The sequence below is a fragment of the Hermetia illucens genome, chromosome 4 (assembly GCF_905115235.1).
Source record: "Hermetia illucens chromosome 4, iHerIll2.2.curated.20191125, whole genome shotgun sequence".
NCBI classification, from domain to species: domain Eukaryota; kingdom Metazoa; phylum Arthropoda; class Insecta; order Diptera; family Stratiomyidae; genus Hermetia; species Hermetia illucens.
The window spans coordinates 107,185,185-107,199,368 of NC_051852.1; the positions used below are offsets into that span (position 1 = coordinate 107,185,185).

At 41.1% G+C, this 14,184-nt stretch overlaps 1 protein-coding gene across 3 annotated transcripts in view; it reads right to left on the minus strand.

Moving 5' to 3' along the window:
• Window positions 1-14,184, minus strand: part of LOC119654581 (apolipoprotein D-like) — a 28,366-nt gene extending 14,182 nt beyond the window's left edge. The window contains exons 1-4 of one of the 3 annotated variants that reach the window (XM_038060037.1): window positions 13,867-14,164; window positions 7,300-7,522; window positions 6,852-7,210; window positions 6,461-6,722 (exon numbers count right to left, since the gene is read on the minus strand). In XM_038060037.1, the coding sequence (XP_037915965.1) occupies window positions 6,597-6,722; window positions 6,852-7,210; window positions 7,300-7,522; window positions 13,867-13,989 (831 nt within the window). In that variant the 5' untranslated portion in view covers window positions 13,990-14,164 and the 3' untranslated portion in view covers window positions 6,461-6,596. Of the gene's footprint in view, window positions 1-6,460; window positions 6,723-6,810; window positions 7,211-7,299; window positions 7,523-13,866 lie in introns of those variants that run through there. The other 2 variants (XM_038060040.1, XM_038060038.1) reach the window with 2 other exon arrangements.

The window sequence follows — 14,184 nt, forward strand, 5'->3', positions numbered from 1 at the left end:
TTTACACAAGCGATGCAACCCCATATTGATCGCGAATATCGTCATTTCGGATACGATCATGCCTTATTATACAACTAATCCAACGCAACGTCTCCATCTCCATTACCGCGAGGTGCGGTGCATTGACACACAGGACGGACAACACTGCGGTATATTTTAGTTTTGAGACCTTAGTTAATACGTCGATCACAAAGAACAGTAGTTGTGAAACGCCACTTCATCCAGGTTGCACTAATGCGTGAAACAATTTCTTAACGCAGCTCTCCATCGGCTGATGAATTGTTCCGAGATATTCAAATCAATCAGTTCTGGGCAAGTAACTAACTCCGACAGTGATAATGTCTGCTTCATTGCGATCGGTTGTCAAAAATGCTGTTTTATTTAGATTCAGTCTGAAGCCATGTTGGATGGGACGATCATTCCATTTTGAAACAAGTTCCTCGAGTTAAACTGTGTTATTAGACGCTAGGAAAACATCAACTGCATGAAGCAGTTCATGGAGCGCTGAACATTGGATGTCCCCTGTGACAGCGTCCATAACAAGAATAAAGAGGAGTGGCGAGATGGCGCTTCCTTGATGTACCCCGACAGACACCCGAAGCGATTCTGATATACTCGCCAAACTTCGAACTTTATTTTTCGGATTCTGGTAGAGTGTGTACGATCGACCAGATCTGGGCAATATGCGCACACTTTTGGTAGTTAAAACATTGCACATCATCAAGTGACCTTCTGATGAAGGCTATACTTTATTTTGAAAGTCTCGTTGGCGCCACTAACTGCAAAGTTTCCTTATGAGACCATTGTACCTTAGCATCGGTCGTTGAATGCTGTCTTGCGAATCAAGCCCCCGATAAAACAGTGCGCGTAACGCACTGACCCACCAAGTAGTAAATGGTGACGATTTAGTGAAAGGAGAGTAAAAAATGATCTCACTTACACAATTGCCAACCATAATGACAACAGGTGGGGCAATTCCACCTGTCAGCGCCACTGAAGCCAAAGGAACAATCAAACGAATGAAATCGGGGAAATTAACAGAATCTGATAGCGTTGCTTTCAAGTTCTGGAAGGTGAAGAGCTGGGCCCCAACACTGTTTTTCAGTGAATTCGTCAATTGGGTTATTGAGGAAAGTAGAACACCGTCTGAGTGGGAAGAAAGTACCACTGTTCCAATATGGAAAAAGAAAGGTAGTTTAGCAGGGTGTTCCATTTACCATCCAATCCGATTGCTGTCCTGGGCCATGAATGTAGGTTAAGCCGGATTTGTCAAGAACTGGTGACGCAATGCGTGATGCGCGGTTACTCATGGGGAAACACTGTGAGAAGCATTTTTACATTGCATTTTTGATTCTAGAAAAGATATTTGACGGTGTGCCACATGAGCTCACCTGGTATGTTCTGCGGCAACACCTAGTGCCATCCTCGTGGGGAATATCCAAGCATATTAGGACATAGTTGCCACCAGAAAGGAAACTGACAAAATTTAAAAATAAATGAAGTGGCACGAGCCAAGCAAACATGATACATATATATGTCACAAAGTTAGGCCAAACTGGAAGTTCTTTACGCCAGAGCCGCTTCCTATATTTGCGACCCAACCTATTTCTAATTCTTCTCCTTCGAACGTCTATAAAAATTTGGTAAAAATGCTCCAGACATCCTGATTTTTCGCTGAGATCCACCAATTCAATATCCCTTAATCTATTGCAGGTTATGCAATGCAAGCCATTACTCCCGGATGTCGGACAAGTGAAACGCCCTAGAACTACGTGATGTAGAACAGGAGTGCACAAGCTTCTCGGAAAATCGTGGAGACACCTGAAGCACATTGTTAAGGACCAACAGCGATGGCACGTAGAAATAACTTCCTACAGATTTAAACCGACGTTAGCACAGAAAAATTTGGTTGGAGAAATATTTAAGTACCAAAAAACTGGAATGTAGTAAATCGCATAGTAGGGCACATTCAATGCAGACTGACGGAAGATGAGAGAAAGCTAAGAATTGCAAGTGCAATCAACGTGCAAATGGCTCTCACTATTTATGATAGTACTTTACGATAATTCCAGAGGAATAGCACAGAAGTCGGGCGGATAAGCTGAAGTCCTAACTGCGAACGAATGATGCTCTTCGTGACGATACGTGTACGGATAGTGTTCAATTCTTGGAAATGAATGACAGAGACATTGTAAATATTGAATAACTACCTAAGGGACCGCGTCCTATTCTAAGAGCCTCGGGAAGGACAACTTAGAAGGACAGTAACTTCGAAAGTAACCCAGGGTTCTACCCTTGGTCTGAATCTCTAAAACCCCTCCGAAAATGCCTAGTGCCACTCGAGATACCCGAAGCAACTAGTCGCCCCACGTTCGATCGAATAAGCCCAACGGATGCTGGGAATAGTTATGTGGCAATCCAGTAAATGATGAAATCATGGTCGAAACCAAGTCTCCTCGGCTCGAGGATACACTTTTCTAAGCAGGTTCGGAGCACCGCGGACAAGCCTACAGCTGGGATGTTTGCGATTATCCTATATACAGTTCTGAAGGATCTGCTGGTCCAATCAGTAAGGAGAAGTACGGCAAGCACCAAACGTAGGTGCAACGGCGGAACACTTTACGAGTAGCGTGTGCCTAACGGACCAAAGTGGAGATAGCAGGAATTGTTTAATCGTTCTGCACGCTGCGGACAGGTGACTGCAGAGAAACAAGTCAGAAACCGGAAACTCGGCGCTTCAGGTATGAAAGGTTTTGTTGAATTTTTATGTATTTATGTGGGTACATTATGGTTCCATGTAACATACCCGATATTCAATTCGATGTGGTCCTGACTTCCTATCTCTTAGGAATACCAATTTGAAGCAAAACGAGCGATTTTGACCTACTCCAACTTTGTGAATTATAGTAGAATTTCCACCAAGCTTTCCAGTTTTCTGCTTCATATTAAAGCCGATATTAGTGCAAAATTTTACGGGTCTAGGATGCACTTAAGAAGGATTCGCAGTAAATTTTAAAAATTTATTAATATACTGTTATAACTCCACCATGCTATTAACGTAACATGCTGGTCCCAAGCCAGGTAAAGGAGGAGGGTTTGAGGCAACGTACTTTGTGCTATCCTCAGTAAAACAAAAATAAAATGCTGAGATCAGGGAACGGGATAAATAAAGTTTAGTTGAAGTTATTCTCCTAGGCTAAATCCTACCTGATCTCTCTTGGTGACAGGTGCCGCGATAGATCGACCAAGAAAATGCACCTAATGTCGTTCGAAACAACATGATCGGATCAAGTAAGAACCTTCGGAAAATGCTAGGGCATCCACCTAAGTCGACGCGGCAGAACGGGTCCCGGTCCTGTCGAGAAATGAGCAAGGGTTCTTGACGCATGGACGGTGTCAGGATGTAAATAAGTTAGTCCGATAATAAAAAAACGTGTTACACGCTAAATATTGGCATCCTAACTGGAAGGACCGAGGAACTCTCTGGAGCCCTTCGGAAAAGGCGCATTGATATCTGCGGTTTGCAAGAAACTCGATGGTCTGGTTCCAAAAGCTCCGATGTAGAACGCGAACGCGGAGAAAATGGCTATAAACTTCTTTATTTTGGTAGCCCATACACTCAATCCAGTGCTGGCGTTGCCATCTCAGAGGGCTTCCGAGATGCCATTAAAGAAGTCGAACGATTTGATGACCAGCTGATCGTACTATTAACTTCTTCACTGCGAACGCACTGCAGATAGATCGACTTGATGCCGAGAAAGATGCCTTTTATTAATTGCTAGATGCAAAGACCTGCAACGTGCCTGCTGATAACTATATCATCATTGCCGACGACCTTAATGGTCACACTGGTGAAAAGGCAGACGGCAACAGGTGCCATGGGGGAAAAGGGTTTGGTGCGCGCAATGAGAGTGGCAAGTGTATAATCGATTTTGCGACACCCATGACCTTTACATATGAATACATGGTTCATCAAACGATGGTCTCATCATCCTACATTTTATATTGGGAACTAGTCTAGGCCTGCCTTAAGAAGGAACTCCAGACATCCCGATTTTGCGCCGAGGTCCACCAATTCGATATCCTTAAAGGCTGTCTGTCGTCCTGACCTACGCCATCGCTCCATCTTAGGCAGGGTCTGCTTCATCTTCTTTTTCTATCATAGATATCGCCCTTATAGACTCTCCGGGCTGGGTCATCCTCATCCATACGGTTTAAGTGACCCGCCCACCGTAACCTATTGAGCCGAATTTTATCCACAACCTCATGGTCATGGTATCGCTCATAGATTTCGTTGTTGTGTAGGCTACGCAATCGTCCACCCTCATGTAGGGGCCAAAAATTTTCCGTAGGATTATTCTCTCGAATGTGGCCAAGAGATCGCAATTCTTCTTGCTAAAAACCCAAGTCTCCGAGGAATATATGAGGACTGGCAAGATCATTGTCTTGTACACAAAACAGTTTTTGTAAGCTGAAATAGGCTCTGTTGGCTGACAACCGTGCGCGGATTTCATCATCGTAGCTGTTATCGGTTGTAATTTTCGACCATAGGTAGGAGAAACTATGAACGGTCTAAAAGTTGTATTCTCCTATCTTTATTCTTCCCGTTTGTGTGGTTTGATGTTGTTGGTTGGTTGGTTTTTGATGCAGACGTTCCCACCATATATTTTGTCTTGCCTTCATTAATGTGCAGCCCAAAATCTCGCGCCGCCTGCTCGATCTGGATGAAGGCATTTTGTATGTCTCGGGTGGTTCTTCCCATGATGTCGATATCGTCAGCATAGGCCAGTAGTTGGGTGGACTTGAAGAGGATCGTACCTCTTGCATTCACCTCAGCATCACGGATCACTTTCTCGAGGGCCAGGTTAAAGAGGACGCATGATAGCGCATCCCCTTGTCGTAGACCGTTGTTGATGTCGAATGGTCTTGAGAGTGATCCTGCTGCTTTTATCTGGCCTCGCACATTGGTCAGGGTCAGCCTAGTCAGTCTTATTAATTTCGTCGGGATACCGAATTCTCTCACGGCCGTGTACAGTTTTACCCTGGCTATGCTATCATAGGCGGCTTTAAAGTCGATGAATAGATGGTGCAACTGGTGTCCAGATTCCAACAGTTATTCCATCACTTGCCACAGAGAGAATCTGATCTGTTGCTGATTTGCCTGGAGTGAGTGGGCCAATATTAGGAATTGCAAAATGTAAATCGACTATATTCTCATAATTTTTGACACTTTACCACCATTACTGATTTCAAAACCGTTCTCTATGAGACTATCGCACCTCAACATCGGCTGTTGACTGCCGTCCTGCGAATGAAGCCACCGATAAACAGTGTGAGGAACGCACTGGCCCGCCGCGCATTTTCGTGAGAAGAAAGAAAAAATGATTTCACTTACGCGATTATCAACCATTACAAATATGAAAAAATCAAAGTGAAGACACGTTCCATGAAGCGGCCTCTGCAACCCTCGAGGTCACCAATCCAGGTAAGCGACTTATCAACCGAGACACTTGGCTTTGGAATTTCGATGTTGAAATGAAAGTCCGTGAAAAGAAACGCCTCTACCACAAGTTTCTTGGCGATAAAACGCTCGCCAATTGGCAAATATATAGGAACGCCAACCAGAAAGCAAAGAGAGCGATCGTTGTCACACAAGCCGACCTGTACAATCTTTACGATAAACTGGACACTCGGGATGGCTAGAGAGATCTGCATCGAATTGTCAAAAGCCAACGCGAACGCACATAGGATATCGAACAGTTCTGTTGCGTTAATGACAAGAACAGTACTTTGGTTGCCAACCATCCAGACGGATAGATGGCGAGAACATTTCGAGCAGATTTCAACGGAAAAATTTGTTCATCCTCCACTTCCCCAATCATTGCCGACATTTGGAGCAGTTCGACCAGTCAGCACAACTGAAGTTGAGGAAACAATAAAACAAATGATTCCTGAAAGAAGTGCGTGTGACAGGCAGTAAACCGATTTTAATAAGGAAACGGCCTCTCGTGCAGGTATAGCTCGCAACCTTATCGCGCGAAGAGACGATGATTAATTATGGTTCAATCCAACTACTCGGTGGGCATGGACACTTTCGGTATATATTTACTACAAGCGGGTGATTGTCGAGGCTTGCCACACAGACTTGTTCTGTAGAAGACGAAAATAGCATCATTATCCCCTCATTTTGCCAAACTGCGCCAACTATTACCGGATATCTTAATTAATTAATGCTGCAAAGTGAGGACATCTGGAACCTTGTTGCATGTTCTATGCAAGATACTCTTAATGCCATAAAGATGGGGATGGATAGGAGAGAACACAGAGATCTGAGGGTACCTGAACCACGTATACTCCGACTACTGTTTTAAAAAGTCCCAGCATGATATAGTGTTTTAAAGAGATATAGCGCCTGAAAAGCACACGACTTCCCGGAATTTAAAAAAAAAAACAAACAAGGTGAAACTTTCTAAATATTTCTATATTGACTTTCATACTAAAACTCTTACATTTCTACAACGTATCTTACTAATCACATTTTCTCATTAAAATCAAATTATAGGCACTTAGTGGATTGTTTATCAGGTGTTTCACTTTCATACTCTGACCCATTCCGCATCATTTTCTCCAGATGGATTTACCATGTTTTTGGCTTTGTCCGATGAAACTGTTGCCACAGTAGAAGCGATATCTTTGTCATCATCGCTTACTTTATGGTAAAGCTGCAAAAAGAACGTTGGAAACAATTAACCCCGATAGCGCCAAAATAAAAAAAAATGTAAAACGTTTCTAACAAACTAGTGATCTAACATTTCGCTCTAAAAAAGAATTGTTTTAGCTACTCCGCCAACCTTCTTTCCTGCGTCCACAGCATACTCCACACCATCACCAATCTTTTCACCAGCCTTACGGAATACGTTGGCAATACTATGCGCTGAGAAAGTATCATCATCGATGTGAATATTGACTCCTTGAGAGGTGTTTTTAGGACACCCGGTCTGATCAATAATGCTCAAATCGAAAGGATCAACGTTGAATGAGGACAGGCGAGTTCTCATCTTGTCGACGAAGATCTTGTCAAGATCGCGAGTCCGGGAGAGTAATGTTGCAGATCGGCGATGCACAAACCCTAGTTTTTGACATGAGAATAATCCAGCGTATTGTTCGTAATCGGTCATGAACACTGTAAAGGATGAGCTGCCAGCGATGTCTGGAAAGGTAAGCAGGAATAAATCGTCAGAATATCTCCTCGCTCAAGCCAGAGGTCAAATAATATGTTATCAATTTTCGACAACTTACTCAGTGGAAATTTAACTCGCATTTTACCAGGAACGTCAGGATCGGGAACTGAAATTTCGCCAGTGTAACTATATTCATGCTTAAGTGGGGTTAAACCAAGGGCGAAATGTTGGGATGTTTGTTCAATACGGTATTCACCCGGTTCATCTCCCACTGTAATGTTATAAATTACACAGGTGGATGCTGTTGAAGTCTTCTGAATTGCATACCAGATTCCTAGGAACTGAAACAGAAATAGGCTTGGTAAGTAATTGGAAAATTCCTTGAATTATAAGAAGAAAAGAAAAGACGATTTTCGCGAATTCGGTCACATTGATTAGAAGAGTATTAGTTTTGAAAATTTTTGAAAAATTCTGAGACTAATGGGATGGTCACATTTCTTTGGAAACGATTCACGAACTAATATCAACAATTTGGACACTAATTATCTGGCAAACAAAAAATTTCAAGACTATAAAATTTTCATGGGTTGTCATTGGATAATGGGTGCCAGGATAAATAAAACCTGTGAAGAAGTAGAATTAAAACGCAACGCCGAGTGTATACTTTGAAGAAGGAAATAAGTTGCTCCTGAAATATCGATACATATCGAATAAAAAATCACTACTAGCGAAGGAGACGGTGTTGCGTTTTAATCTCGCAAATTTTTCGCTAGAAATATCGCAAACACAGATTGACTGTGTAGAAAGTTTTTACTATAATCTCCCTCCAAAAAATATATACTGACTTCGTTTCTTTCAAACCTCTGCATTCCTAAGTCAAATCTGGCCAGGGCTGGAGACTCACTGGAGTGCGATGGCCTCAAAATATCCTGGTCCCATATTCGCAATCCCCGCAGTCCCGCCCAGCTATCTCCTCTTCCTTGGCTCCACTGCTAACTCCCCCAAACTATCTTGTGATTTACTTTGCCACTACTTTTCCTCAGTCCATGTTCTCTCTCCTCCCTCTCCTTCCCTTCGACTAATGGATGCAGCCTTCCCCGCATCTCCTAACATCCCCCTTTTTATCCCTCTCCTTGTCGAGTACCTCATTGACAAGCTTGATGCCAAAATTGGCCCTGGTCAAGATGATCTTCCTAACCTCTTTTTGCTTGAAACTGGTCAGTCCATGTCCCTGCCCATCTCCATTATTTTCAACAAAAGCCTCGAAGAGAACTATTTCCCTAGCTTGCGGAAAAAAGCTCTCATCATCCCCATTCACAAAAGTGGAAATCGCTCTCTTGCTGAGAATTACCGTCACAGTTCGCTCCTCTCCTCCTGTTCTATAATCTTGGAAAGGTATGTCAGCGAATGGTTGTCTACCCACTTTGGCCATCTCATAGTGAAAGACCAACACCGCTTTCTTAAGTGTAGGTCCACTACCTCCAACCTGAACGACTGTTGTGCACTTCAGATAGCACTAGAGAAGGAAAATTCATTACCAAAGCTTCTTTTCCTGATGTTGCACTGGTATATAAGGTTTAGTGCGCTATTATCCGTCTTATTTGGAGCGAGATTTTATTCCAAAAACAATCATCTTCAAGTCCCGTATTGATACAATTGTGCTAATAACGATTCAATTATCGAAGCTACGGAAAGAACACTAATATTTCCATGAACAGAAAAACCTATGAACTTATTTGTTCAAATATAAAATTCAAATAATTTTTTTCCAGTCGTTACTATCACTATCGGATAACCTTCGTATTTTCTAGAAACTCATGCATATATATGAATGTGACAAGCAATTCAAAATGCAACTCGACCAATCAACATATCTAAATGAATAAAGAAATGCTCGTAAATGCTTTATCCAAGATTAAATTAAGCGAGTGAGTCATTCCTTCAATTCCAATATAAATGAGGTACCCACAGTGAAGCCTAACTCTCGAGTTGACACTACTGAAAAGGCTAATAGTATCATGCACACAATATATGTACATATTGTGAGATAGCTACCGGAGTTGTGAGTAAGTATATTTCTTAGTAATCTCACGTCGAGCCATACCGGCAGATTGTTTTGATCATTTGCATAAATTGGTATGGATCTCTTTATTACGAATACATGGAGGAAATTAGAGTGAATAATCATTTAGTTAATGACAAAGGTAGGAATAGTAGGAAATGATTTGATTTGAAAATTTAGATAAATAATGGTCGAGTGAATCAAAATTCTTCACAAGTATGCAACTGAGTGCTGCTATTATCGGTTAGCAATGATCTAAGGCCGCTGAACTAAAGATATGCAGTGTTGACATCAACAAATGTTCCGAATCACTTTAACTGCTCTACACTATAATTCATAAGACAGTCACCTGTCTGCCTTTCTAAAAGACAATGCAATGGAAATGGAAGCAAAGTTCCACTCAAAAGCATAACCAGGAAGAAAATTGTTATCCTTTCTTAATGTATGACCTGCCCAGTGTCAATTTCATTCTCATCTTCCAAACAATCAACGCGTATATATTACAAAAATCCAAAGTGGAAATTATACCGCAGGAGAACATGCCTAAGATGTCAGACATTATCTAGAAGTTTTCGACTGGCCGACGAAGAATATCTAATCAGATCGACCATATAGCAACCAAGAGTAGATTTATCAGAGGTGCTGAAGTAAGTCTCGAAAGGGACGAACACCTAATTGTCGCCTTCCTTCGCTACAGAGATGGATAAAGTTGGCAACTATGCCCCGAAAGGACTAGCTGTCCGCGGAAACGTGCAGATGGATCGATCCTAAGGGGAGATCTCCATTGACCGCTGCAAATGGGGGTAAGCACGACGCACTGAAGCCCTGCTACCGTGAAAAGTACAAGAAGTGGAACATAATGTACATGGTGGCAAAATAAACTCCTATTCTATTGTTGGTGAGGTGAGTGCCTGCCACCATACAGCAGAACCGAATGTCAGGATAGGATTAAACACAACTGTGTACATCCGGAGAACCATCCTCGGCCTAAGACCCGATTTTGCAGCAAAGGACCTTCTGCATGACGAAGAAGGCTGTACCTTTTTAACCTCTGTTTAGTCTCCAATTTATCTTAGAATCCACGATTTTAGATACCCCTCCATACATACATCTTGAAGGCAACTAGGGCATATTGCTTGTATTATAGCAACCACCCAACTGTGCTAATTACCTCGTGAAGAGCCATTTCTGTGGATTCACTCTTAACATAGGCGTATTCAGACTTGGAAAAGAGCATCCTCTTCATGATCATTCTTAAATGGATATCCAGAACGCACTCTAGGATCTTCAACGCGAAAGAGGTAAGCCTGATTGACCAAAAGTCCTTCGTGTCTGCCCACTTTCGGTACGAAAACTACACACGCGAGTGTGCAGAAAGAGTTGTTAAAACGAATAAGACGGCCAAGTTCGACTCTCTTGGAAAACCAGATGGAACTTTCACGAACTCGACAATACCCATGCAGGAGAACCTTTCAACACGAAAGTGTTGCAGGAAGAATTCGAATGCGAAAGTAATGGTTATCGCTGGAAAAACAAGAGCTGTTATACTTTCGTGTGAGCGCTTCAAAGCGGGTATAGAGCACCTAGAAGAAATAATATACCTCTTGGCAGAAGGTTAAGGTAGCCTTTATACCGAAGCTTAGTAAAAATGACTATTCAAATCCAAAGAACTTCAACCAAATCAGCTTAATATCATCCTCATTGAAATGTTTGGAAGAATGTGTTGAGCGTCGCATTTGAGGGAAACTAAATGAAAACTAACAGGCCTGCCAGCGTGGAAAGTCCTGTGAGTTTTCTCTTCATTCCTTGGTTTCATAGATAGAGGAAACAACTTTGAAACGCGAGTACACGATGGGAGTGGTTGTGGACATTGAAATAATTTTTCACTGTGACCTTTCCAAAAACTCGATGATACCGCCATGCAGCATGGTGATAATGATACTTTAATTGAGTAGATCTATGTTATGTAAGCGCAGAGATTGCTATATGTTGAAAAAAGTGTTCATCGCTTCCTAACGATAGAAGCAATAAAAGTCTGGCCTCAAGGAGGTGTATTGTAGCCACTTCTGTGGAATATGTTAATAGACTCTCTGCTATGTTAATTGCTGCTGTGTTAGCAGTGCAAAGATACAAGGCTTTTTTGAAATAAAGACTTGAATTGAGCTCTCACAGCCTATGGGCTGCCAAGGTGGTCTTTTGCCATGATATGGGGACTTAGGACTCATGTGAAAATGTGGGTATATGCGATGGCCGATGTTCGCTTATTCATCCATAGTATGGTAGGTTAAGATGATACAAAAGAGTTTTTACCATAAACTAACCTCATCATTAAGAACTGTATATCTGGGTTTTACCGGCGATCTGAGTACGACATCCAGCGCACTTCTAAATACATTACTCAATTTCCACACTTTCATATACATATATATTCAGACGATTGCAATGAGACCAACACAGAATCATTTGTTTAGATCTACAGGGAAACATCGAACTTAAGAAGCACAGAGCATTAAACGAATTATTGGGAGAACTGAATTCAGTTTGGTACAAGATGTGAAGTTATCCTCAAATGTAGAACAGACTCAAAATTGACAGAGTTCTAGAGCTGATGTCTACATTTCAAATAAAAACGAGAAGTTAACTTTTTTGTCTGACAATATGCAATGGTCTTTCAGGTTCAAATGTATGTGATCCTAAGGGCAGCAACCAGGTTGATGAACGAGCGCTTAGACGACACTCGAATCGCAATTTGCAAATATCAAAAATTCGAAACAAGTCTTTCATAATGACGGGTGGCAGAGCCTTAACGTTTCTAGGCACATCAAACTTTTCATGTCAAAAACACATAAACGTACTCCAAAGTTTATTCTGTCGAAAAGCAGAAATATTGTTGATATTCTAATTGGTGATAATTCAATAGCTGAACATATGTTCAGCATAGGAATTCTACAAGAAGATACCTGTCCGTCCTGTAAAGAGGAAGCGGAATCTATGAACCATTTCCCATGTGCGTGCCCTACCTAAAGATGTAAAAGATATAGATTGTTCCTGTTGATGAACTTCAGGTTGCATAACATCCACCAGCGGAAAACGTGCAATATGTATATAAATGAATCTGGGATAATCCATTAGAAAGGGGTGTCAAATACTCATACAATGGACCACTAAAGCCTGGATGCTAACATAGAGGATTAATACTGACGCGCAACCAGTTGATCATTGAACCTTCACCATCCAACCAAACCTCATTAAAATTGACTTGAAGTATGCTTTTATATCAACTTATTTTTCGCTACTTAAATGGTACATTATTTCCCAGCAGTAAGTGGTATGGAGAGGAAGTACAATCCTGGTTTCCTCGAATATGGTAAAAAGATATCAAAAATGCCAAAAATTCTATTTTTATATGGTATTAGAAAGTAAAACAAGTCGAAAATCGGGAGCTTGGTGCTGCAGGACCACACGAGGATTGGATTTGTACATAGTTCGTAACGTAAGTATGTCCGATTATTTACCTCAATATGATACTGACGTTTTGTTTCTTAGATAGAGCAATTTCACTGATCTTGGACCTATTATAACTTCATTAATAATAGTAGGATTGACACCAAACTGCAGACTGCAGGCTGAACTTAGGAGTGGTTTCCACTAAGTCTCCCAAGAGTACAGTAAGTGCTAACTATTAACTTTATTTATACCGTATACAAGGACGCCCAGAATTTTTTTAATTTTTTCGGTTGGGTAACTTCTGAGAATGTGCTTTTTAAAAAAGTGACCGATTTCAACACAAAACCTTAAAAAGGTGAAGGAAGAAAATGTTCAATCTTCAAAGGTTAGTACACCTTGTTCTGAGAAATTGAACCGACTGAGAAACGTCAAAAAATCGTCTTCACCATATTAACTCTAGACCTCAAAATATAACATAAATATTTTAATATCAGGTCTACAGAAATCTGCCCTCTTGCGGAGACTATATTACTATTTTACCAGCAGATCAATCTGTACATAGTTAAGGTAATGCCAAATGTATTATGTTTTCTTAAACTTCTCATTAAAAAGTCTCTTCGCATCACTACAACGTTCTTGCCAAAAATAAGAAAACAAGACCCTAATCGCGGTCGTACACTTATCTACATACTTGAGGCCACTAAAAGGTCAATTCGCACAATCTTTCAATGAGACAAAGTACGCAGAAATTTAGCTTCGTTCAATTAAATGTTTGGAGTGAAACAGAAAAAATACTACGTATGTAGGTACTCGGTATTTCCGGAAAACCCTCAAACTAGGTTCAAATCTCATTTGTAGAATAAATATTTGCCAAATTTATAAACAATTTTATTTTAATTGAATCTTGTTTGCGTGGATATTGCATGCTATTTTTCGCCAGACCCCAAGGTAATTATACGGTGAAATTATTAACAGAGTGTCCTCATTAATATAGTTTAAGGAGCGTGTCTATGTCGTGTGCTTAACTGTACTCCACGATGGCCTGCTATTATTATGAAAAAACCGGTTTGCAATGTGTCATATCGTAAACATAATTACTCAAGTCCATTACTAAGGTTTCCACTCTCCTCCAAAAGTTTAGAAAAAAAACAAACAAAATACGTAAGTGATAATCACCTGTTTCATATTAAATCCAGGCATTGGTTCAACACTCGGGCAGGAACCGGAATGGTACGTATGCGAATGGACCACTCCGAGCATTACCACAAACATTGCGATTAAACATAAAACTTTCGCCATGTTCGGTTCGAATTCAAAAACAATCCGCACTTTTAATCTATTTAAGTAAGACTAAATTTACACTATCACTAAAGGTTAAAACTTGAGCCACGACACTGCAGTAGAGATACCGCAACTTTCCACTGGTCTCCGTTTCTTTCTGGTAGTGCTCCGGCGAACGTACTGAACAATCTGGATGTGCCGCGACTAGTTTTA